This window comes from Heteronotia binoei, chromosome 3 (genome assembly GCF_032191835.1).
Source record: "Heteronotia binoei isolate CCM8104 ecotype False Entrance Well chromosome 3, APGP_CSIRO_Hbin_v1, whole genome shotgun sequence".
Classification (NCBI taxonomy): domain Eukaryota; kingdom Metazoa; phylum Chordata; class Lepidosauria; order Squamata; family Gekkonidae; genus Heteronotia; species Heteronotia binoei.
Window position 1 is genome coordinate 189,927,738 of NC_083225.1, and position 24,542 is coordinate 189,952,279.

Consider the following 24,542-nt stretch of genomic DNA (forward strand, 5'->3'; position numbering starts at 1 on the left):
CATTTTACCGATCTCGGAAGGAAGGCTGAGTCAACCTCGGGCCGCCTACCTGAATCCAGCTTCCGCCGGGATCGAACTCAGGTCGTGAGCAGAGAGTTCAGAGCGCAGTACTGCAGTACTGCTGCTTTACCACTGCGCCACGGGGCCGCTTCCAAAAACAAATACATTTTTTGAAAATATTGTATTACTTTGGAGCGTTCCACGTTCTGTAGTTGCTGCTGTGCATGAACGAAAACGAGTGATGATTCGTAACGGAGAGTTTTACTTGGAATTCATACAGCTGTTCTTGCGTTCCATTGTACTGACACTGTGCGACCGCTTGGGATGGTTATGAAAGCTCGCTGACCAACCTTGAACCAGTTGTGCACGCACGCGCACACACACACACCCCGGTCTTCCTCGCAGGTTTGTTGTGCGGATAAAACGGAGGACAGGAGAACAATGTTAACTGAGTCACAACTGAGTCCCCGTTGGGAGAAAAAACGGGGGTATAAACCAACCCAGCAAACAAGTCCATTTGCTCATTTAGCAGAATAACGAATAAATGAAAAGGAATTAAAAGTTTTTAAGCAAGCTCCCCAACAGGTCGGCTTTCACAGAAACGCGGCGAGGCTACAGGACGCTTACCAGTGGTGATGTATTCGGCCACGAGTTCGGATTCCACCACAGCAATGGAGGGGCTTTCCGGAGAGTGGCGTTTCTCCTGGGCCATCTGAATGGGGACGGCCATCTGGCTCAGATCGATGGTCGGCTGCCTTGGCTTGGAGTCCAGCTTCTCCTTCACTGCAAAGGAAAGCGAGCGGGCAACGCCGTCAAGCCAAAAATAAGAGACCCCGGATCCATTTTTACCTCTGTGGCATCCTGTACCAAACGCTGGTATAGGCCTCCCCGTCTCCCAAGAAGCTCCACAGTGTGTGTGGATTTGATCCTTACAGAGCTTTTTTTGTAGCAGGAGCTCCTTTGCATATTAGGCCGCACCCCCCTGATGTAGCCAATCCTCCGGAGCTTACAGTAGGCCCTGTACTAACAGCCCTGTAAGCTCTTGGAGGATTGGCTACATCAGGGAGGTGTGGCCCAGGGGTGGAATTCTAGCAGAGGCTCCTTTGCATATTAGGCCACACCTCCCTGATGCAGCCAATCCTCCTGGAGCTTCCTGTAAGCTCTTGGAGGATTGGCTTTATCAGGGGTGTGTGGCCCAGGGGTGGAATTCTAGCAGAAGCTCCTTTGCATATTAGGCCACACCCCCTGATTTAGCCAGTCCTCCTGGAGCTTCCAGTAGGCCCAGTACTAAGAGCCCTGTAAACTCTTGGAGGATTGGCTACACCAGGGAGGTGTGTGGAATTCTAGCAGAAGCTCCTTTGCATATTAGGCTACACCTCTCTGATGTAGCCAATCCTTCTGGAGTTTACATAGGCCCTGTACTAAGAGCCCTTTAAGCTGTTAGAGGATTGGCTACATCGGGGGGGGGGGGGGGGCGGAGCCTGATATGCAAAGGAGTTCCTACTACAAAAAAAGCCCTGGCCTTAAAAATCCCACGTGTGGTGCAGGCCAGGCTGAGAGAGGGTGATGGGCCCCCAAGGTCACCCAAGTTTGCTTCCTGGCTGCGCAGGGAATTGGAACTTGGGTGTTTGCTGCTGCTGATTACCAAGTGTATGTTCCATACGAGCTTAGAAGGCAGGGGTGGCCAAACTTGCTTAATGTAAGAGCCACACAGAATGTCAGATGTTTCACAGACTCACGGAATCCTAGAGTCGGAAGGGACCTCCAGAGAAATCTAGTCCAACCCCCTGCACAATGCAGGAAACTCACAAACGCCTTCCCCTAAATTCGCAGGATCTTCATTGCTGTCAGATGGCCATCTCGCCTCTGTTTAAAAACCTCCAAGGAAGGAGAGCCGATCACCTCCCGAGGAAGCCTGTTCCACTGAGGAACTGCTTTAACGGTCAGGAAGTTCTTCCTAATGTTGAGCCAGAAACTCTTTTGATTTAATTTCCACCCACTGGTTCTGGTCCAACCTTCCGGGGCCACAGAAAACAATTGCACCCCATCCTCTATAGGACAGCCCTTCAAGTCCGTGAAGATGGTGATCGTATCACCTCTCAGCCGCCTCCTCTCCAGGCTAAACATCCCCAGCTCCTGCAACTTTTCTTCATAGGACTCGGTCTCCAGACCCCTCACCATCTTCGTCGCCAAATGAAGTCCATTTGCTGACTTTTCCCTCCCAACGTGCTACAAATAAAAGTCAGTTTACCCGAGGCAGGCAAAAGAGAAGCCACCTCCGTGCCAAGTTCCAAACCGAGATCTACTCGCCTGTCGTCTGCTGGAGCTCCAGGAGGGCTTTTATCGTCGAAGTGGCGGACTGCGATTCGCTGGAGACGTCCTGGTAGATGATGGTGGGGCTGGAGTCCACGGCGATCTCGTGCTCGGACCAGTCCTGGCTTCGGGAGGCGATGACGTGGACCACCGGCTGGGAATCTGAGAGGTGGGAGAAAGACAGACCTCCGCGTTGGCCTCCCAATCGCTTACCCGACTGCAGGCTCCGGCTTCTGGCTGGAAAACTCAAGGCTCCAATCGAGCGAAGTTAGTTTTTTCTTAAAAACAAAAACGAGCAAGAGCAGAACAGGAAAAGGAAAAGGAGGCGAGGTTCCTACTAGGCCAGAAATCCTTCTGTTATCTATGCCAGGGGTGGCCAATGGTGGCTCTCCAGATGTTTTTTTTGCCTACAACTCCCATCAGCCCCAGCCATTGGCCATGATGGCTGAGGCTGATGGGAGTTGTAGGCAAAAAGAAAACATCTGGAGAGCTACCGTTGGCCACCCCTGATCTATGCCACCAGCGGGCATTGGAAATAAAAGTTTACAGATTTCGATTACGACTCTATTAGCCGTTGCTAGAGTCGTTACAAAATGGAGGGATAAGAAGAATAAGAAGAACTGCAGATTTATACTCCGCCCTTCTCCCTGAATCAGAGACTCCCTCCACAACAGACACCCTGTGAGGTGGGTGGGGCTGAGAGAGCCCTCACAGCAGCTGCCCTTTCAAGGACAACTCCTAGGAGAGCTATGGCTGACCCAAGGCCATTCCAGCAGCTGCAAGTAGATGAGAGGGGAATCAAACCCGGTTCTCCCAGGTAAGAGCGCTCTGGCTGATCCAAGGCCATTCCAGCAGCTGCAAGTAGAGGAGTGGGGGAATCAAACCCGGTTCCCCCAGATAAGAGAGCTATGACTGACCCAGGGCCATTCCAGCAGCTGCAGGTGGAGGAGTAGGGAATCAAGCCCGGTTCTCCCAGATAAGAGAGCTCTGGCTGACCCAAGGCCATTCCAGCAGCTGCAAGTAGAGGAGGGGGAATCAAACCCGGTTCTCCCAGATAAGAGAGTTCTGGCTGACCCAAGGCCATTCCAGCAGCTGCAAGTAGAGGAGGGGGAATCAAACCCGGTTCTCCCAGATAAGAGAGCTCTGGCTGACCCAAGGCCGTTCCAGCAGGTACAAGTGGAGGAGTGGGGAATCAAACCCGGTTCTCCCAGATAAGAGAGCTCTGGCTGACCCAAGGCCATTCCAGCAGCTGCAAGTAGAGGAGGGGGAATCAAACCCGGTTCTCCCAGATAAGAGAGCTCTGGCTGACCCATTCCAGCAGCTGCAAGTGGAGGAGCGGGGAATCAAACCCGGTTCTCCCAGAGAAGAGAGCTATGGCTGACCCAAGGCCATTCCAGAAGCGTGACCAAGGAGAGCCCCAGGACAGCGAGGCCTGCTTGGGCTGACTGGATCTCTAGCCAGCCCAAGCAGGTCTCACTCGCCCGGGGCTCTCCTTTCTTGCATCAGGTTGCGTTTGGCTGGGGGGGCATATGCTAATGAGTTACGCTAATGAGCTCTACCACGTATTTTCTGACAAAAAGATCCCTGGGTAGCTGCTTGACACAAGACAGACAGTTTGGGGACTGGGGACCTTCGATAAACGCTGATGAAGATCAGAAAAGACAGGGAGTATCATGCTGGGAGAGGCGGTCCCGAAAGTGTGAGGGTCCCAGGTCGTTGAGGGCTTTAAAGGTGAGCGCCAACACCCGTGAGAAGTGTGCTGTCTACTGCCTTGCCAGTAATAACCATGTCCGTAGCTCCTCCCATTCGGAGCCGCTGGATTATACTCACGCCACGCTTGCCCTCTGGTGGTAGCAGTGAGTATGTTCCTCGAAAATTTACGGCCTAATAGGAAACAAAGATTACACAGATGGGAAGAGAAAATCTCCAGGAGGAGAATACTACATACCGGGGTCCCCGACCTTTTGGAGCCTATGGGCCCCTTTGGGATTCTGACTCGGGGTGGGGGGCCCAACCACAAAATGGCCGCCAAAGGAGCCAAAGTCACAGGCAGCTTTAAAAAGGGATTGGACAGATTCGTGGAGGAGAGGTCTATCAGCGGCTACCGGTCACGAAGACAAAAGGGAACCTTCCTGTTCGGAGTCAAACGAAGTAGGAGTCGATTGCACCTTTAAGATTGCACCTTCGTGTGCTCTTAAGCACACTTCATCATATGAACATATGAAGCTGCCTTATACTGAATCAGACCCTCCTGGGTCCATCAAAGTCAGTATTGTCTTCTCAGACTGGCAGCGGCTCTCCAGGGTCTCAAGCTGAGGTTTTTTCACACCTATTTGCCTGGACCCTTTTTTGGAGATGCCAGGGATTGAACCTGGGACCTTCTGCTTCCCAAGCAGATGCTCTACCACTGAGCCACAGCCCCATTCATGGCTCTCCAGGGTCTCAGGCTGAGGTTTTTCACGCCTACTTGCCTGGACTCTTTTTAGTTGGAGATGCCGGGGATTGAACCTGGGACCTTCTGCTTACCAAGCAGATGCTCTACCACTGAGCCACTGTCCCTCCCATCAGACGAGGAATCCGGCACAGTGAGCAGAGCCGCACATAGCTGGTAGGCGATGGCTCAGAATGCAAAACGGTACAGATTTAAGAGGCAATGACGGAATAGCAAAATTGTCTGGTAGGCAGTGGTTCAGAATGTAAAATGGTACAGATTTAACATGCAATGACGGAATAGTAAGATTGTCCGGCAGGCAGTGATCTAGAACGTAAAACGGTACAAATATAAGATCCAATCACGGAATAGTAAAATTAACAAACTGAGCAAACCTTTGAGCGGAGGAGCAGGAGCACGCTCAATTTAATTTCACTACTCTGTCACTGGATCTTAAGAGCCCCGGGGCGCAGAGTGTTGAAGCTGACAGTACTGCAAGTCCTAAGCTCTGCTCACGAACTGAGCTCGATCCCGGCGGAAGCCGGGTTCAGGTAGCTGGCTCAAGGTTGACTCAGCCTTCCATCCTTCGGAGGTCGGTCAAATGAGTCCCCAGCTTGCTGGGGGGAAAGCGTAGAGGACTGGGGAAGGCAATGGCAAACCACCCCATAAAAAGTCTTCCGTGAAAACGTGATGCGACGTCACCCCAGAGTTGAAAACGACTGCTGCTTGCACAGGGGACCTTTCCTTTCATTGGATCTTATGTTTGTACCATTTTACATTCTGAACCACTGCCTACCAGCTAATTTTACCATTCCGTCATTGCATCTTAAATCTGTACCGTTTTGCATTCTGAGCCACCGCCTACCAGCTCTGTGCGGCTCCGCTCACAGTGCCGGGTTCCTCGTCTGATGAAGTGCGCCTAAGAGCACACGAAAGCGTACGTTCGGAATAAAACCAAGTTGGTCTTAAAGGTGCAAACTTGACTCGCTGTTTCGTTCTACCGCTTCAGACCAACACGGCTGCCTGCTTGGATCTAGCTCTTCGGAGTCAGTCAGCCTCTGAATCCCAGAGGCGGGAGGTGACGTTCGAGGAAAGCCTCAGCCTCTCTGCCCTGTCGTGGGCCCTCCAGAGGAACTCCTTGGCCACTTCGTGAGACGGGGCTGGCCCTAGATCATCTGTCACCCCAGGAAAGGCTAACGTCCGGCACTCACCCCCCTGACACCGGTTACGTCGCAGAGTCATACGATGGACACCCAATTTGGCGTCCCCAGAAGGCCGGCGCCCGAGACGATTGCCTAGTTCGCCTAAGGGCACGGCTGGCCCTGTAGCCTGGGTGCTCGGACTAGATGGGCCACTGGTCTGGTCCAGCAGGGCTCTTGTGATGGTCTTAAAGTCAGGGAGGGAGGTTGTGCATAACCCTTAACAGTAACCCTACGTTTCCAGCAGAAGTTCATTTTAACAAGACGCCTCTTCGGGAGTCCAGGAGCACCTCAAGGACTAGCAAAATTTGCGGCCGGGGAGGAGCTTCCGTGAGTCACCGCTCGCTTCTTCAGATAGGGCTAGTAAGGGAGCCCATCTGTCCTTATATCTTGGACAGGGGGGCGATTTCAGGTGCCAAATGACCACAAGGGGCGTGATTAGATTAGGTGCAATATGCGGGGGGGGGGGTAGGCATGGAGATTTCGCAATGAGACAGGAAACCCAGATCTTGATTCAGTCCGGGAGGATGCACTGTCCCGAGCTTCTCGCTTGGTTGCAATTCAATAGGAGGGAAATGATGCAAGTTGCTTAGGGTTCCCATTGGGGAGAAAGGTGGGATATAAATAAGTCTGGAAGAAGATGATGATGATACTGGATTTATATCCCACCCTCCACTCCAAATCTCAGAGCGGCTCACTATCTCCTTGACCTTTCTACCCCACAACAGACACCCTGTGAGGTGGTTTGGCCTGAGAGAGCTCTGACAGAAGCTGCCCTTTCAAGGACAACTCCTTTCAGAGCTATGGCTGACCCAAGGCCATTCCAGCACCTGCAAGTGGAGGAGTGGGGAATCAAACCCGGTTCTCCCAGATAAGAGTCCACACACTTCACCACTACACCAAACTGGCTCTCTTGGTAACCCCAAGAACATAAGAGAAGCCATGTTGGATCAGGCCAATGGCCCATCCAGTCCAACACTCTGTGTCACATAAGAGAAGCCATGTTGGATCAGGCCAGTGGCCCATCCAGTCCAACACTCTGGGTCACACAGTGGCCAAAAAACCCAGGTGCCATCAGGAGGTCCATCAGTGGGGCCAGGACACTAGTAGCCCTCCCACTGTGCCCCGCTCCCAGCACAGTTGGAGGGCTTCTAGTGTCCTGGCTCCAGACATAAGAACATGAGGGAAGCCATGTTGGATCAGACCTTAGCCCCTCCAGTTCAACACCCAGAGGCCATCAGGAGGTCCACCAGAAGGCTGGGACTTCAGAAGCCCTCCCAGACTCACCCCCCGCCCACAAGCAGCAACGTTACAGAGGACATAAGAGAAGCCATCTTGGGTCAGGCCAATGGCCCATCCAGTCCAACACTTTGTGTCACACAGTGGCCAAAACCCAGGGGCCATCAGGAGGCAGGGCTGCATGCAGAGCCCCCCTTGGAAGATGGGAATGGATGCAAGTCATCCCTGCTGCTGGTGCCCGCATCTTTCCCAATGCAAGTCAGACTTACGTCGACTGAAACGTCGACTGAGGGGTGACATGAAGAAGGTTTACAAGATTAGGCCTGGGATAGAGAAGGAAGAGAAAGAAGTCCTTTTCTCCTTTTCTCACAATGCGAGAACGCCTGGGCACTTCATGAAATTAGAACTGATAAATGGAACCCAGATCTTGATTCAGTCCGGGAGGATGCATTGTCTTGAGCATGGAATTCACTGCCACAGGAGGTGGTAGTGGCTGCAAGTATTGCCAGCTTCAAGAGGAGATAGGATCAGCATCTGGAACAGAGGTATAGCATATTTCTGGAACTCTCTGTCTGGGCCAAGTGATATTCTGTATTCTTGCTGCTTGGGGGAGGCACAGTGGGAGGGCTTCTGGAGTTCTGGCCCAACTGGTGGACCTCGTGATGGCACCTGGTTTTTGGCCACTGTGGGACACAGAGTGTCAGACTGGATGGGCCACTGGCCTGATCCAACATGGCTTCTCTTATGTTCTTATGTGACACAGAGTGTTGGACTGGAAGAGCCACTGGCCTGATCCAACATGGCTTCTCTTATGTTCTTATGTGACACAGAGTGTTGGACTGGAAGGGCCACTGGCCTGATCCAACATGGCTTCTCTTATGTTCTATGTGACACAGAGTGTTGGACTGGAAGGGCCATTGGCCTGATCCAACATGGCTTCTCTGATGTTCTTATGTGACACAGAGTGTTGGACTGGATGGGCCACTGGCCTGATCCAACATGGCTTCGCTTATGTTCTTATGTGACACAGAGTGTTGGACTGGAAGGGCCACTGGCCTGATCCAACATGGCTTCTCTTATGTTCTTATGTGACACAGAGTGTTGGACTGGAAGGGCTACTGGCCTGATCCAACATGGCTTCTCTTATGTTCTATGTGACACAGTGTTGGACTGGAAGGGCCACTGGCCTGATCCAACAGGGCTTCTCTTATGTTCTTATGTGACACAGAGTGTTGGACTGGAAGGGCCACTGGCCTGATCCAACATGGCTTCTCTTATGTTCTTATGTGACACAGGGTGTTGGACTGGATGGGCCATTGGCCTGATCCAACATGGCTTCTCTTATGTTCTTATGTGACACAGAGTGTTGGACTGGATGGGCCACTGGCCTGATCCAACATGGCTTCTCTGACGTTCTTATGACCTAGGATCTGGGAGACCCTGGTTGCCAGGGAAACCTGCGGGGTGACCTCGGGGCCAGTCACTCCCCCCAAGCCTAACCCACCTCGCAGGGCTGTAGTGAGGATACAATGAAGGCAAGAAGGAGGTAAGTTGCTTCAGGTTCCCCCAGGGGAGGAAGGCGGGGGGTGCACGCGGAGCAAACGAAGACCCAATGGCGACCTTCCAGGACCTCTCACCTTGGGACCCCTGTGAGGATTCAGTGGAGGAGGAGCTGCTGTCGGTGTACGCCTGGGGCTCTTCCTTCACTTCCGGCAGCGTGGCGGCCCCCGCCTCCACCACGCGGGACGCCTGCTGCAGGGTTTCGGTGACCAGCTGCCTTGTCTGCTCGCTCACGACCGTGGCCTGGAAGGTCACCGGTTTGGGCTTGATCAGCACCTGAGAGACGAAAGAAAGAAAGAAGAATCTCACCTGAGCTGTGAAGCTTCTGACTGATGGATGCAGATCGGCCCAAGCGGGGCCGGCTCTTCACCAAAGAGTTACATGTTTTGGAGCTATCGTATTATACGAGGATATCATTTGCATTTTTTATTCTACTTCTTCTCATAGGGACAGAAGAAGACTGCAGATTTATACCCCGCTCGTCTCTCTGAATCGGAGACTCAGAGCGGCTTACAATCTCCTTTGTCTACTTCCCCCCACAACAGCCCCTATGAGGTGGGTGGGGCTGAGAGAGCTCTCACAGCAGCTGCCCTTTCAAGGCCAGCATCAGAGAAGCCACGTTGGATCAGGCCAATGGCCCACCCAGTCCAACACTCTGTGCCACAGTGGCCAAAAAACCCCCAAGTGCCATCAGGAAGTCCACCAGTGGGGCCAGGACACTAGAAGCCCTCCCACTGTGCCCCCGCAAGCACCCAGAATACAGAGCATCACTGCCCCAGACAGTGTCCCACCTGGATCTATCTGTATAAAGTAATATTTCTTCTTGTCTATCCTGAACCTACTGCCCGTCTCCTTCACTGGACACCCTCAAGTTCCAGTATTTTGGGAGAGGGAGAAAAAGTTCTCTTTGCCCATTCTCTCCACCCCGCGCACCATTTTACATTTATACCCCCTCCCCCCAAATGCCGCTTTTAAAGCCACCTGTCTGGCTTACCTGCGTCTTTCCTTGCTGGCCGTACACGATTTTGGTGGGGATGATTTTGGTGGCTGGCTGAACGGCAGACCCGATCCCTTTCGGCTGAGTGACGATCATTTTGGTGATGGGCCGGGTGGCAGTGATGATCGCTGGCTTCGCCCCGGCTGGCACCGCCTGAATGGTTTTTTCTCCCTGAGGGTGAGACAGACGGGGGACATCGGGAAGGCTGTTCCCACCCTGGACACGTGAAGCTGTCTTACACATAAGTCAGACCTTCTGGTCTCCAGGGTCTCAGGTTGAGGTCTTTCCCATCAACTATTGACCGGTCCTTTTTAAACTGGAGATGCCGGGGATTGAACCTGGGACTTTTTGCTTACCAAGCAGATGCTCTACCACTGAGCCACCGTCCCTCCCCACTTCTCGCTTACCCCAGCGTTCAGCAATGTAGTGACGACGTTCTTGCCGGGGAGGCCTTGAATGGTGGTGCCCTTGCCGGTCGTCTTTTGCACGACGATCACGTTCGGTTTGGATGTCACAGGGATGGTGGTGATTTTGGTGGTTGTTCCTTAAAAGCAAAAAGAACAGAGGGGGGAAAGTAGGCCTAGGGGTTAAGATGGGGAAACCTGCTGCTGTGTTCCAACTGCCCCCCCCCCCGCCCATTCAATTTGAGGTGGTTTTGGCCCTACAGCACTTGGGGGGGGGAATCTTGTGGGAGGGAACATGGGTAGTGGGTACAGTATTCAAACTTTTCCATAATGTGTGATGGGGTCCATAATGTGTGATGGGGAACTTCCAACCAGTGTTCCCTCTAAGCTGAGTTAGTGTGAGCTACCTCGGATTTTTAGCCTCCAGCTCACACATTTTTGTTTTACCTCAGGAAGGATGGCCCCTGACCAGTGTTCCCTCTAAGCTGAGTTAGCGTGAGCTACCTCTCAAAATTTTAGCCTCCGGCTCACACGTTTTTTACCTCAGGAAGTATGCCCCTGACCAGTGTTCCCTCTAAGCTGAGTTAGTGTGAGCTACCTCACAAATTTTTAGCCTCCAGCTCACACATTTTTGTTTTACCTCAGGAAGGATGGCGCCTGACCAGTGATCCCTCTAAGCTGAGTTAGCGTGAGCTACCTCTCAAAATTTTAGCCTCCGGCTCACACGTTTTTTACCTCAGGAAGTATGCCGCTGACCAGTGTTCCCTCTAAGCTGAGTTAGTGTGAGCTACCTCACAAATTTTTAGCCTCCAGCTCACACATTTTTGTTTTACCTCAGGAAGGATGGCCCCTGACCAGTGTTCCCTCTAAGCTGAGTTAGCGTGAGCTACCTCACAGATTTTCATCCTCCGGCTCACACGTTTTTGTCTCAGCTCAGGAAAAATGACCCTAGAACAAACTAATGTATGCAGTAGCTCAATTGCTCGCTCCCAACTTTTAATGCCGGAAGCTCACAAAGTAGAATTTTTTGCTCAAAAAGGCTGCACAGTGTTGAGGAAACGTTGCTTGGGATATGCCAGTCATTTTTTAACTGCTAGGGAGGGGCCCCCCCAACCGTTTTAGAGCCTGCAGGCACCATTGGAATTCCAGTAGAGGGTGCTGCGCACTGCCACAAAATGGCTGCTGCTGGAGGTGGGGCCAGCTACAAAATGGCGGCTGCGGTTCACCTTTGGCCACCCAGTGAAGACCCTTGGGCTGTGGCGGCAGCTGCTGCCAAAGTCAATGCTTTTAAAAATCTGCACAGCCGAGCACACCTCCCTTCTGGCCAATCAGAAGCCTTGCTGGGCAAAAGTTCCACCTGGCCCCACCCACTTTCTAAAAACACCTGCAAAAGTGTGGGCTAGTTTCATGGCGCCCACAGAAACCATGCTGGGGATCTCAGTGCTAGGGAATCATCCACAACATCATTGGGAAGAGGGCATTCGGCGACAATCACCCAGACACAATTTCTTGAGCAGTGTTGTTTTGGATACCTTTTTGTTGAAAATAGGTCTTCATCAAGGAGTTACCTTTAAAGAAAGCAAAAAATAAAACAGCTTGGTCTACAAATAGTGGCATTCACTAGGATTTCTGCCAACTGGCAGGCACAGGGTGGGGGTGGGGAAGGGAAGGCAAAGAGATGCTAAATACAAGGAACACAGGCGTAAGAAAGTAATAATTATAATTATTAGGGTTTGTAGAATTTTTTGGGCTCAAGTGCCGAGTTCTACTGGAGAAAGTTTTTCTTCCAGACATTTCGTTCTCAGCTGTGGAGAACAGCTGCGCTATGCACAGCAGTCAAGAAGGTCAGAGCGCCTGCTCCGGCTGCAACGCCACTGAGGATGTTCTCCGCAGCTGAGAACGAAACGTCTGGAAGAAAAACTTTCTCCAGTAGAACACGGCACTCGAGCCCGAAAGATTCTACAAACCCTAATGATGTTACCAGCCGTGAAAACCTGAAATCTTTAATAATTATAATTAATAATTGTTGCACGGCATTGTGTGTAGTATAGCTGGGAGATCCTAAGATTGTCTGGCAGTCTGAAGTTCTAGTTCTTTTAGTGCTGGGGCTGTGACGCTCTGTATTCTTGGTGCTTGGAGGGGGCCACAGTGGGAGGGCTTCTGGAGTTCTGGCTCCACTGATGGACCTCCTGATGGCACCTGGGTTTTGGCCACTGTATGACACAAAATGTACTGGATGGGCCATTGCCCTAATCCAACACGTCTTCTCTTATGTCTGGGGCACTGATGCTTTGTCTTCTTGGTGCTTGGGGGGTAACCATGGGAGGGGGCTTCTGGAATCCTGGCCCTGCTGGTGGATCTCCTCATGGCACCTGGGTTGTGTTTTTTTTTTTTGCCCCTGTGTGGTCCTACCTTCCGGGGTTACAGAAAACAATTTCACACCATTCTCTATATCAGGGGTGGCCAATGGTAGCTCTCCAGATGTCTCCAGATGTTTCCTGCCTACAACTCCCATCAGCCTCAGCCAGCATGGTTCTCCCACATAAGAGTGGGGAATCAAACCCGGTTCTCCCAGATAAGAGTGGGGAATCAAACCCGGTTCTCCCAGATTAGAGTGGGGAATCAAACCCGGTTCTCCCAGATAAGAGTGGGGAATCAAACCCGGTTCTCCCAGATTAGAGTGGGGAATCAAACCCGGTTCTCTCAGATAAGTGTGGGGAATCAAACCCAGTTCTCTCAGATAAGAGTGGGGAATCAAACCCGGTTGTCTCAGATAAGAGTGGGGAATCAAACCCGATTCTCCCAGATAAGAGTGGGGAATCAAACCCAGTTCTCGCAGATAAGAATGGGGAATCAAACCTGGTTCTCCCAGATAAGAGTGTTCTCTGCACACTTAAACCATTACACCAAACTGGCTCTCCAGCAACAGCCCCCAGAAAGGAATTCAACAGTTCCTTTTAACAGCTGTGTTTTAAAGTCTATACGGCAACATCTGCCAATACTTACCGGAAACAATATTACTGCTGATCAGCTTCCCCCCGAGGGTGGCCAGCGATTTGGGGACGACCGTGATGATGCTGCCGCTGGTGGTCTTGACGTACGTGGCGGCCCCTGGAGTGCCCGTCAAACGTGTTCCGAGGGACGGGCTCACCGTCGGACGGGTGTAAGTCGCTTGAGTCCCTAAGGCAAGGGTGAGGAAAAACGGGTGTTGGGACACTGAATACTGTGAACAGAAGCTCAATGCCAAAGCACACGGGAGCTGCTGATCTGACAGAATCCCCCTTCTGTTAGAACGACCTTGCTTTTAGAAAACTAGCATCACCAGGGAGAAGGGAAGACAGAAACATCTAGTTTTCCCTCTGCAGGGAACATATATATATGACAGGAACATATGAAGCTGCCTTCTACTGAATCAGACCCTTGGTCCATCAAAGTCAGTATTGTCTTCTCAGACGGGCAGAGGCTCTTCAGGGTCTCAAAGTGAGGTTTTTCACACCTATTTGCCTGGACCCTTTTATGGAGATGCCAGGGATTGAACCTGGGACCTTCTGCTTCCCAAGCAGATGCTCTACCACTGAGCCACCGTCCCTAAATCTCCATCTGCAGAACAATACGGATCACGTGCAAAACTCCACACCTGAAGTTTGAAGCAGCTCAACACAGACACAGTTTGAACATATGAAGCTGCCTTCTACTGAATCAGACCCTTGGTCCATCGAAGTCAGTGTTGTCTACTCAGACTGGCAGCGGCTCTCCAGGGTCTCAAGCTGAGGTTTTTCACGCCTATTTGCCTGGACCCTTTTAGTTGGAGATGCCGGGGATTGAACCTGGGACCTTCCGCTTACCAAGCAGATGCTCCACCACTGAGCCACAGCCCCCTTCATGGCTCTTCAGGGTCTCAAGCTGAGGTTCTTCATGCCTATTCACCTGGACACTTTTTAGTTGGAGATGCCGGGGATTGAACCTGGGACCTTCTGCTTACCAAGCAGATGCTCCACCACTGAGCCACAGCCCCCTTCATGGCTCTCCAGGGTCTGCAGCTGAGGTTCTTCATGCCTACTTGCCTGGACCCTTTTTAGTTGGAGATGCCGGGGATTGAACCTGGGACCTTCTGCTTACCAAGCAGATGCTCTGCCACTGAGCCACAGCCCCATTCATGGCTCTCCAGGGTCTCCAGCTGAGGTTCTTCATGCCTACTTGCCTGGACCCTTTTTAGTTGGAGATGCCGGGGATTGAACCTGGGACCTTCTGCTTCCCAAGCAGATGCTCTACCACTGAGCCACAGCCCTATTCACGGCTCTCCAGGGTCTCCAGCTGAGGTTATTCACGCCTACTTGCCTGGACCCTTTTTAGTTGGAGATGCCGGGGATTGAACCTGGGACCTTCTGCTTCCCAAGCAGATGCTCTACCACTGAGCCACAGCCCTATTCATGGCTCTCCAGGGTCTCCAGCTGAGGTTTTTCACACCTATTTGCCTGGACCCTTTTAGTTGGAGATGCCGGGGATTGAACCTGGGACCTTCTGCTTCCCAAGCAGATGCTCTACCACTGAGCCACAGCCCTATTCACGGCTCTCCAGGGTCTCCAGCTGAGGTTTTTCATGCCTACTTGCCTGGACCCTTTTGAGTTGGAGATGCCGGGGATTGAACCTGGGACCTCCTGCTTACCAAGCAGATGCTCTACCACTGAGCCACCGTCCCTCCCCTGAAGGAGTTTGATTCTCCTTCAGTGAAAACCAGGCCTTGATCTCCACTCTGAGATCCTGCAAACTAGGCAAAACTGAACCATAACAGAGGGCTTCCCTGCACAGGCAATGGGGTTGCGCTGTACAAAAGGGACTGGATATGTTTAGCCTGGAGAGGAGGCGGCTGAGAGGTGATACGATCACCATCGTCAAGTACTTAAAGGGCTGTGGGAGACTCAAGTAGGCACGTTCTCTGGAACAGAAGCAGAGCTCAATATGCGACAGGTTGGGGCTGTTAGACCCTGTTCCCACTATCTCATTCACAGGGGTATCCTCCCGCAGAGCCAGGGGGTTCTATCCCAAGCTAAGGCAGCAAAATCCCCGGTTAACGGTTTATCTGCAAAATGACTCGCTGTTACACAGCCAAAGCGTTCAAAACAATTTAAGGTTTAAAAAAATGCATTATAACCCCCCCACCCCATAAAATTAAGCACAGATACGAGAAGAGCCCTGCTGGATCAGACCAATAACCCATCTAGTACAGCATCCTGTCTTACAGTGGCCAGCCAGTTCTTCTGGAGGACCAGCAACAGGCCATAGAGGCTGAGACCTTCGTAATCACATCAGAACAGCCCTTCTGGATCAGATCAATGGTCAACCTGCGCCAAACATTCTGTCACACACAGGCCAAACAGTTCCTCTGGAGGGCCAACAACTGGGCATAGAGGCTGAGGCCTTCTCCTGATAAGAACACTAGAAGAGTCTTGCTGCATCAGAACAACTGCTGGAGAGGAGGCGGCTGAGAGGTGATACGATCACCATCTTCAAGTCCTTGAAGGGCTTTGCTATAGAGGATGCTGAGGAATTGTTTTCTGTGGCCCCCAAAAAGGTAGGACCAGAACCAGCAGGTTGAAATTAAATCGAAAGAGTTTCCGGCTCAACATTAGGAAGGTCTTCCTAACCGTTAGAGCGGTTCCATAGTGGAAAAGGCTTCCTCCTTGGAAGGTGGTGGGCTCTCCTTCCTTGGAGGTTCTGAAACAGAGGCTAGATGGCCATCTGACAGCAATGAAGATCCTGTGAATTTAGGGGGAGGTGTCTGTGAGTTTAGAGCAGTTCCTCAGTGGAACGGGCTTCCTCGGGAGGTGGTGGGCTCTTCTTCCTTGGAGGTTCTTAAACAGAGAATAGAGGGCCATCTGACAGCAATGAGGATCTTCTGCATTTAAGGGGAGGTATCTGTGAGTTTAGAGCGGTTCCTCAGTGGAACAGGCTTCCTCGGGAGGTGGTGGGCTCTCCTTCCTTGGAGGTTTTTAAACAGAGAATATAGGGCCATCTGACAGCAATGAAGATCCTGTGAATTTAGGGGGAGGTGGCTGTGAATTTAGAGCAGTTCCTCAGTGGAACAGGCTTCCTTGGGAGGTGGTGGGCTCTCCTTCCTTGGAGGTTTTTAAGCAGAGGCTAGATGGCCATCTGACAGCAATGAGGATCCTGTAAATTTAGGGGGAGGTGTTTGTGAATTTAGAGCGGTTCCTCAGTGGAACAGGCTTCCTCGGGAGGTGGTGGGCTGTCCTTCCTTGGAGGTTTTGAAACATAGGCTAGATGGCCATCTGACAGCAATGAAAATCCTGTGAATTTATGGGGAGGTGTCTGTGAGTTTAGAGCAGTTCCTCAGTGAAACAGGCTTCCTCGGGAGGTGGTGGGCTCTCCTTCCTTGGAGGTTCTTAAACAGAGGCTAGATGGCCATCTGACAGCAATGAAGATCCTGTGAATTTAGGAGGAGGTGTTTGTGAGTTTAGAGCAGTTCCTCAGGGGAACAGGCTTCCTCCTTGGGAGGTGGTGGGCTCTCCTTCCTTGGAGGTTCTTATAGAGAGGCTGGATGGCCCTCTGACAGCAATGAGGATCCTGTGAATTTAGGGGGAGGTGTTTGTGAGTTTCCTGCGTTGCGCAGGGGGTTGGACTAGATGACCGCGAGGGTCCCTTCCGACTCTTCTAGGAGTCTGTGACTGTGCTCCATACTGCTGTGAGCAGCTTCCTGCAAAGGGGTTCTTCCCCTGACCTGCATAGTCCAGGTGAGCCTGATCTTGCCAAATCTCAGAAACTAAGCGGGGTCAGCCCTGCCTAGGAATTGGATGCGAGACCTCAAAGGTAGGCGTGTCAAACTCATGGGGGCTAGATTGGAAATGAATGAGACCTTTTCGGGCCGGGCCACGTTGGGTTGGGCCATGGTTGTGCGCACTCGTTGGTCTTAAAGGAGCTTTCTTTGTATCTCTTCCATGGGATTCAGGGAACTGGGCAAAGGAAGCTCTGGCTCTTTCCTTCCTTCCCCAGGGGACCAGGAGGGGGAGGAGCCTCAGCCAGTTGAAGAAGAGAGGCTTAGCTCAGTAGCTCTGCTGTGCGATTGAGAGAGCCTGGCAGGGCAAGCTCTTCCTCCCCCGCTTCCTTCCCAAGGGAGGAGCCTCAGCCAATAGAAGGAAGAGAGGCTTGGCTCAGTAGCTCTGCTGTGCGATTGAGAGAGCCTGGCAGAGCAAGCTCTCCACTCCCTCCCCCTTTCTCCCCAAGGGAGGAGCCTCAGCCAATGGAGACGGAAGGTCTTCACAATCTTCCCAAGGCCTGGTAGTCTATGGTAGAACACCTAGATTCAAGTCCCGTTAGCACTGTAAGAAACCAACAAGATTACGGGGTAGAAAAGGGCAAGAGTCCGGCGGCGCTTGCAAGACGCTCCGCTCCGTCACCCGGACACTCACCGGTGGGGGCGGTGACCAACTTGGTCGTCATGATCGTCCCGTTGCTGCTCACCACCATGATGGGGGAGTTGCTGCTGCTGGGCAAGGTGGCCGTCACTGGCTTGGGGAGGATCTTGCTGGGCTGCACCTGCTGAGTGATTATCTTGACCCCTGGCAGAGGAAAGAGAGAACGGCGGAGCTTCGGAAAAGGAAGAGGCACAAGCCAAAGCACACAATGCACAATGGAGATACACGTGCAGATCTCATTCTAAGCCATTACCCTTGGGGTGGGGAGGGGCGCCACAAAGACAACGTAAGAGAAGCCATGTTGGATCAGGCCGATGGTCAGGAACCAGTTTGGTGCAGTAGTTTAAGAGCGTGGACTCTAATCTGAGAGAACCCGGTTGAAGTCCAGAAAAGGGCTTCTGGAGGAGTCTGGAGACCAAGTCCTATGAGGAAAGGCTGAAGGAGCTGGGGATGTTTAGCCTGGAGAGGAGGCGGCTGAGAGGTGATAGGATCACCATCTTCAAGTACTTGAAGGGCTGTCCTATAGGAGATAAGGGGTCTGGAGACCAAGTCCTATGAGGAAAGGCTGAAGGAGCTGGGGATGTTTAGCCTGGAGAGGAGGCGGCTGAGAGGTGATATGATCACCATCTTCAAGTACTTGAAGGGCTGTCCTGTAGAGGATGAGGGGTCTGGAGACCAAGTCCTATGAGGAAAGGTTGAAGGAGCTGGGCATGTTTCGCCTGGAGAGGAGGCGGCTGAGAGGTGATAGGATCACCACCTTCAAGTACTTGAAAGGCTGACATCTAGAGGATGAGGGGTCTGGAGACCAAGTCCTATGAGGAAAGGTTGAAGGAGCTGGGGATGTTTAGCCTGGAGAGGAGGCGGCTGAGAGGTGATATGATCACCATCTTCAAGTCCTTGAAGGGCTGTCCTATAGAGGATGAGGGGTCTGGAGACCAAGTCCTGTGAGGAAAGGCTGAAGGAGCTGGGGATGTTTAGCCTGGAGAGGAGGCGGCTGAGAGGTGATATGATCACCATCTTCAAGGACTTGAAGGGCTGTCCTATAGGAGATAAGGGGTCTGGAGACCAAGTCCTATAAGGAAAGGCTGAAGGAGCTGGGGATGTTTAGCCTGGAGAGGAGGCGGCTGAGAGGTGATATGATCACCATCTTCAAGTACTTGAAGGGCTGTCCTATAGAGGATGAGGGGTCTGGAGACCAAGTCCTGTGAGGAAAGGCTGAAGGAGCTGGGGATGTTTAGCCTGGAGAGGAGGCGGCTGAGAGATGATATGATCACCATCTTCAAGTACTTGAAGGGCTGTCCTATAGAGGATGAGGGGTCTGGAGACCAAGTCCTGTGAGGAAAGGCTGAAGGAGCTGGGGATGTTTAGCCTGGAGAGGAGGCGGCTGAGAGGTGATATGACCACCATCTTCAAGGACTTGAAGGGCTGTCCTATAGAGGATGAGGGGTCTGGAGACCAAGTCCTGTGAGGAAAGGCTGAAGGAGCTGGGGATGTTTAGCCTGGAGAGGAGGCGGCTGAGAGGTGATATGATCCCCATCTTCAAGGACTTGAAGGGCTGTCATCTAGAGCAGGGGTGGCCAACGGTAGCTCTCCAGATGTTTTTTGCCTACAACTCCCATCAGCCCCAGCCAGCATCGCCATGCTGGCTGAGGCTGACGGGAGTTGTAGGCAAGAAACATCTAGAGAGCTACCGTTGGCCACCCCTGATATAGAGAATGGTGGGGAATTGTTTTCTGTGGCCCCAGAAGGTAGGACCAGAACCAATGGGTTGAAATGAAATCAAAAGAGTTTCTGGCTCAACATTAGGAAGAATTTCCTGACTGTTAGAGCGGTTCCTCAGTGGAACAGGCTTCCTCGGGAGGCGGTGGGCTCTCCTTCCTGGGAGGTTTTTAAACCGAGGCTAGATGGCCATCTGACAGCAATGAAGATCCTGTGAATTTGGGGTAGGTATATGTGGATTTCCCACACTGTGCAGGGGGTTGGACTAGATGACCCTGGAGGTCCCTTCCAACTCTAGGATTCTATGAAAGGGCAACTAGAATGCTTCAAGGGTCGGAACACTTCCCCTAGGAAGGAAAGTTAAAACGCTTGGGGCTCTTTAGCTTGGAGAAACGTCGACTGCGGGGTGACATGATAGAGGTTTACAAGATTATGCACAGGATACAGAAGGGAGAGAAAGAAGCACTTTCCTCGCTTTCTCACAATATGCAACTCCTTTCCCATCCAGCACAAGGCTCAGTGAGAGCCGGTTTGGTGCGGCGGTTAAGCGTGTGCTCTCTAATCTTGACGAACCAGGTCTGACTCCCCACTGCTCCACTTGCAGCTGCTGGAACGGCCTTGGGTCAGCCATTGCTCTTGTAGGAGTTGTCCTTGCAAGGGCAGCTACTGTAAGAGCTCTCTCAGACCCACCCACCTCACAGGGTGTCTGTTTTAGGGAGGGGAGGAAGGAGAGTGTGAGCTGCTCTGACACTCAGAGCACAGGGCATAATATAAATCATCATCTTCTTTGTCTTCAGGGTCAGGGTGACAGCCCCCAAGACTTTTCACAGTGGCCTTGAAGGCAATCCACCCGATTGCCATCTCCCCACTTTCTCCCAGGAACAGATAGACAGAGAACACTGCCTTTAAATGGGAAGGATCCATCTGGTATCCACAGCAAGCAGCAATCCTAAAGCCATTCTGCAACGCTGCATCTTGCAAGTGGCAACGTCTGGTGAACCAACATTCCCTTTCCCGATTCCATGCCCAACAATTCAGTTGGGTGGCTAGAAACTGGGAGGTGAAGGTGGGGGGACACGGATGGGGGGCCCTCACTGGTGAAGAAGATATTGGATTTATATCCCACCCTCCACTCTGAACCTCAGAGCGGTTTACAATCTTCATCTTCCTCCCCCGCAACAGACACCCTGTGTGGTGGGTGGGGCTGAGAGAGCTCTCCCAAAAGCTGCCCTTTCAAAGACAACCCTGCAAGAGCTATGGCCCTGTGAGGCGGGTGTGGCTGAGAGAGCTCTCACAGAAATGGCCCTTTCAAGGACAAGACCATTCCAGCATGTGGATGTGGAGGAGGGGGGAATCAAACCCGGTTCTCCCAGATAAGAGAGCTCTGGCTGACCCAAGGCCATTCCAGCAGCTGCAAGTGGAGGAGTGGGGAATCAAACCCGGTTCTCCCAGATAAGAGAGCTCTGGCTGACCCAAGGCCATTCCAGCAGCTGCAAGTGGAGAAGTGGGAAATCAAACCCGGTTCTCCCAGATAAGAGAGCTATGGCTGACCCAAGGCCATTCCAGCAGCTGCAAGTGGAGGAGTGGGGAATCAAACCCGGTTCTCCCAGATAAGAGAGCTATGGCTGAACCAAGGCCATTCCAGCAGCTGCAAGTGGAGGAGTGGGGAATCAAACCCGGTTCTCCCAGATAAGAGAGCTATGGCTGACCCAAGGCCATTCCAGCAGCTGAAAGTGGAGGAGTGGGGAAACAAACCCAGTTCTCCCAGATAAGAAAGCTATGGCTGACCCAAGGCCACTCCAGCAGCTGCAAGTGGAGGAGTGGGGAATCAAACCCAGTTCTCCCAGATAAGAGAGCTCTGGCTGACCCAAGGCCATTCCAGCAGCTGCAAGTGGAGGAGTGGGGAATCCAACCCAGTTCTCCCAGATAAGAGAGCTATGGCTGACCCAAGGCCATTCCAGCAGCTGCAAGTGGAGGAGGGGGGGATCAAACTCGGTTCTTCCAGATAAGAGTCCACGCACTTAACCACTACACCAAACTGATTCAGAAGCTATGAGGGGAGGTATTGTTTGGAGGGGGACTTAATATGGGGAGGGGTTGCCTGAAGAGGTGAGGGACCTCAGCAGGGTACAATGCCATAGAGTCGACCTTCCCAAGCATCCCTTTTTGCCAGCTGATCTTGGTTAGCCAGAGTTCTTCTCTCTGAATATCGGAGTCCCAGAGTAGCTCAGAATCTCCTTTCCCTTCCTCCCCCACAACAGACACCCTGTGAGGTGGGTGGGGTGGAAAGAGTTCTCCCAGAAGCTGCCCTTTCAAGGACAACTCCTACGAGAGCTGTGGCTGACCCAAGGCCATTCCAGCAGGTGCAAGTGGGGGAATCAAACCCGGTTCTTCCAGATAAGAGAGCTCTGGCTGACCCAAGGCCATTCCACCAGCTGCAAGTGGAGGAGTGGGGAATCAAACCCGGTTCTCCCAGATAAGAGAGCTATGGCTGACCCAAGGCCATTCCAGCAGGTGCAAGCGGAGGAGTGGGGAAATCAGACCCGGTTCTCTCAGGAAAGAGTCCACGCACTTAACCACTACACCAAAATGACTTCTCTATGATGCGGTATAACTTCCAAGAAAACTCTGAAGTCATGCAATGCCTCTCTAGGAGTCCCCAGCAGCTCTATGGTAAAACCATATGGTAAAAACACGGCCCCCAGGAAGCTGCATCATGCTTCTCTAGGGAATCACCTGAAACTCTATCATAAACCAGAGAGTTTTTGGTAATTCCTGCAGGGGTGTGATATCATTTCTTGGTGGCCATACATACATACATTGCATACATTACACACATATACAGACACACACAGACACAGAGAGACAGAGACACACACAGACATACACACACACGTGTGTGTCTCTCTCTCTCTCCCCCTCTCCTCCCAGGCACTGGCAGCCCTACGGGAAAGCCCAGAAATCCAGGGCTGCAGCCGCCACCCCCTTACCTGATTCCTGCTTTATCTGGATGGTGGGCTTGATGCCGGGGGGCAGAGGAGACGGTTGCGGAGGTGGCGGGGGTGGCTGCGGCTGCTGCGGTGGCGCTGGCGTCTGGGTGACTGTCGAAGCCTGGGTCAGCTGCGGCTGCTGCACCTGTTGCGGCTGCTGCTGCTTGGGAAACTGCGCGAGGATCTGGGTCGGCGTCCCCACCAAGCTTTTGGGAGAAGGCAGCCTGGCCGAGGCCACCTTAATGGCCGACGTGGACACGCCTGGAAGAGAGGAGGTCAGCTCAAGGTTCCAGTGTCCCTTTGTTTGCTACTGCTGAGAGGTTATGAAGACCAAACGCACAGGGCGGGGCTTTGTTTTGCAGCAGGAGCTCCTTTGCATATTAGGCCACACCCCCCTGATGTAGCCAGTCCTCCAAGAGCTTACGGGGCTCTTATTACAGGACACACTGTAAGCTCTTGGAGGATTGACTACATCAGGGGGGCGTGGCCTAATATGCAAAGGAGCTCCTGCTAGAATTCCACCCGAGCCACACGCCCCTGATGTAGCCAATCCTCCGAGAGCTGACAAGGCTCTTTTTTTGTAAGCTCTTGGAGGATTGACTACATCAGGGGGGCGTGGCCTAATATGCAAAGGAGCTCCTGCTAGAATTCCACCCCTGAGCCACGCATCCCTGATGTAGCCAATCCTCCGAGAGCTGACAAGGCTCTTTTTTGTAAGCTCCAGGAGGATTGGCTACATCAGGGGGGCGTGGCCTAATATGCAAAGGAGCTCCTGCTAGAATTCCACCCCTGAGCCACATGCCCCTGATGTAGCCAATCCTCCGAGAGCTGACAAGGCTCTTTTTTGTAAGCTCTTGGAGGACTGACTACATCAGGGGGGCATGGCCTAATATGCAAAGGAGCTCCTGCTAGAATTCCACCCCTGGCACACATGGCTATACAGCAGTTGCTGAAGCGGCCCCCGAGCCCTGCTTGGGAAGGCAGGACAAGCCCCTGCGGTGGCTGGAGCATCGGAACTAGCATCCGGGGAGGGCAGGTGAAAATCCCCCCTCTGCAACAGAAAGCTTTGAGGCCAGTTGTGCGCTCTCGGCCTCGCCTCCTTTGCAGGGATGTAGGGCGATAAAATGGAGGAGAAAGAATGATACGAGCCCCTTCGGGTCCCTGCTGGAGAGACAGGGAAGAAAAGAAGTAAATCAGCACACCAAGACTGGCAGGATCCAAGGAGGAGCCTGTGAGTGGAAATCGGGTTGGGCCTAATCGGGTGTCGAACTCGTTCGTTACGAGGGCCGGATCTGACATAAATAAGGCCTTGTCGGGCCAGGCCATGCGTGTCATGAAATGTGATGCCGGGCAGCAGAGATAGAAACGCTATAAAGGGCACGGGCAAACGCGATTAAAGATTTTTTTAAAACTTAAAATAAACCATGAGTAAAACATTAGCACTTGGTCTTAAAAGGTGCTTTTTTTTGTATCCCTCCTGTGTGATCGAGGGAACCGGGCAAAGGAAGCTCTGGCTCTTTCCTTCCTTGCCCAGGGGGCCAGGAGGGGGAGGAGCCTCGGTCAATAGAAGGAAGAGAGGCTTGGCTCAGTAGTTTTGCTGTGTGATTTGAGAGAGCCTGGCAAAGCACGCTGTTCCCCCCAAAAAAAAGGAGGAGCGCCAATGGAGAAAACTGAGGCTTTGCTCTGTAGCTCCTGTGCGACTGAGCAAGCCTGACAAGGCAAGCTGTCCTGCAGAAGGAAGCAAGAGAGACAGAAGGAAGCAGATGAGAGCCAGTTTCTAGGGGGCCTGATCTGACGCTCGGACTGCCTGTTTGACATCCCTGGTCTAAGGCTTTTCTCACAGACCTGGCCAGTGTTCACAGATTCGGGTTTTTTTTTTTTTTTGCATCCTTTATTTTTTCAAATAATTCATAACTGGCTTTTCTTTGCTGTTCAAGGCTGCTTGCAACACACTTGTTTTTGTTTTGTTTTATGCTAATTTTTGTGATCTAGTCTTGTTGAGCCATTTACTAGATGTTTCAGATTCTTTGACTGCGCTTTCTTACACTACACGATCCATGCGTGATCTGAAGAGCCCTGCTGACTCAGATGAGGAGGCCAGCCAGCCTAGGAGCCTTTCTCACACGGTAGCCAACCAGATCCTCTGGAGGGCCAACAACAGGGCACAGAGGCCGAGGCCTTCCCCTGAGAAGAACATCAGAAGAGCCCTGCTGGGTCAGACCAGTGAGGGTCCATCTAGTCCCGCCTCCTGTCTCACACA

General features: G+C 52.4%; 1 protein-coding gene across 1 annotated transcript in view; it reads right to left on the reverse strand.

The window, feature by feature from the left end:
• Positions 1-565: 565 nt before the first annotated feature.
• LOC132569158 (BRCA2-interacting transcriptional repressor EMSY-like) overlaps positions 566-24,542 on the reverse strand; it is a 35,984-nt gene continuing 12,007 nt past the window's right edge. The window contains exons 5-14 of the mRNA XM_060235345.1: positions 22,283-22,543; positions 17,568-17,717; positions 13,150-13,323; positions 11,676-11,711; positions 10,147-10,283; positions 9,737-9,910; positions 8,820-9,018; positions 4,144-4,197; positions 2,311-2,475; positions 566-783 (exon numbers count right to left, since the gene is read on the reverse strand). Of these exons, the coding sequence (XP_060091328.1) occupies positions 566-783; positions 2,311-2,475; positions 4,144-4,197; positions 8,820-9,018; positions 9,737-9,910; positions 10,147-10,283; positions 11,676-11,711; positions 13,150-13,323; positions 17,568-17,717; positions 22,283-22,543 (1,568 nt within the window). The remainder of the gene's footprint in view (positions 784-2,310; positions 2,476-4,143; positions 4,198-8,819; positions 9,019-9,736; positions 9,911-10,146; positions 10,284-11,675; positions 11,712-13,149; positions 13,324-17,567; positions 17,718-22,282; positions 22,544-24,542) is intronic.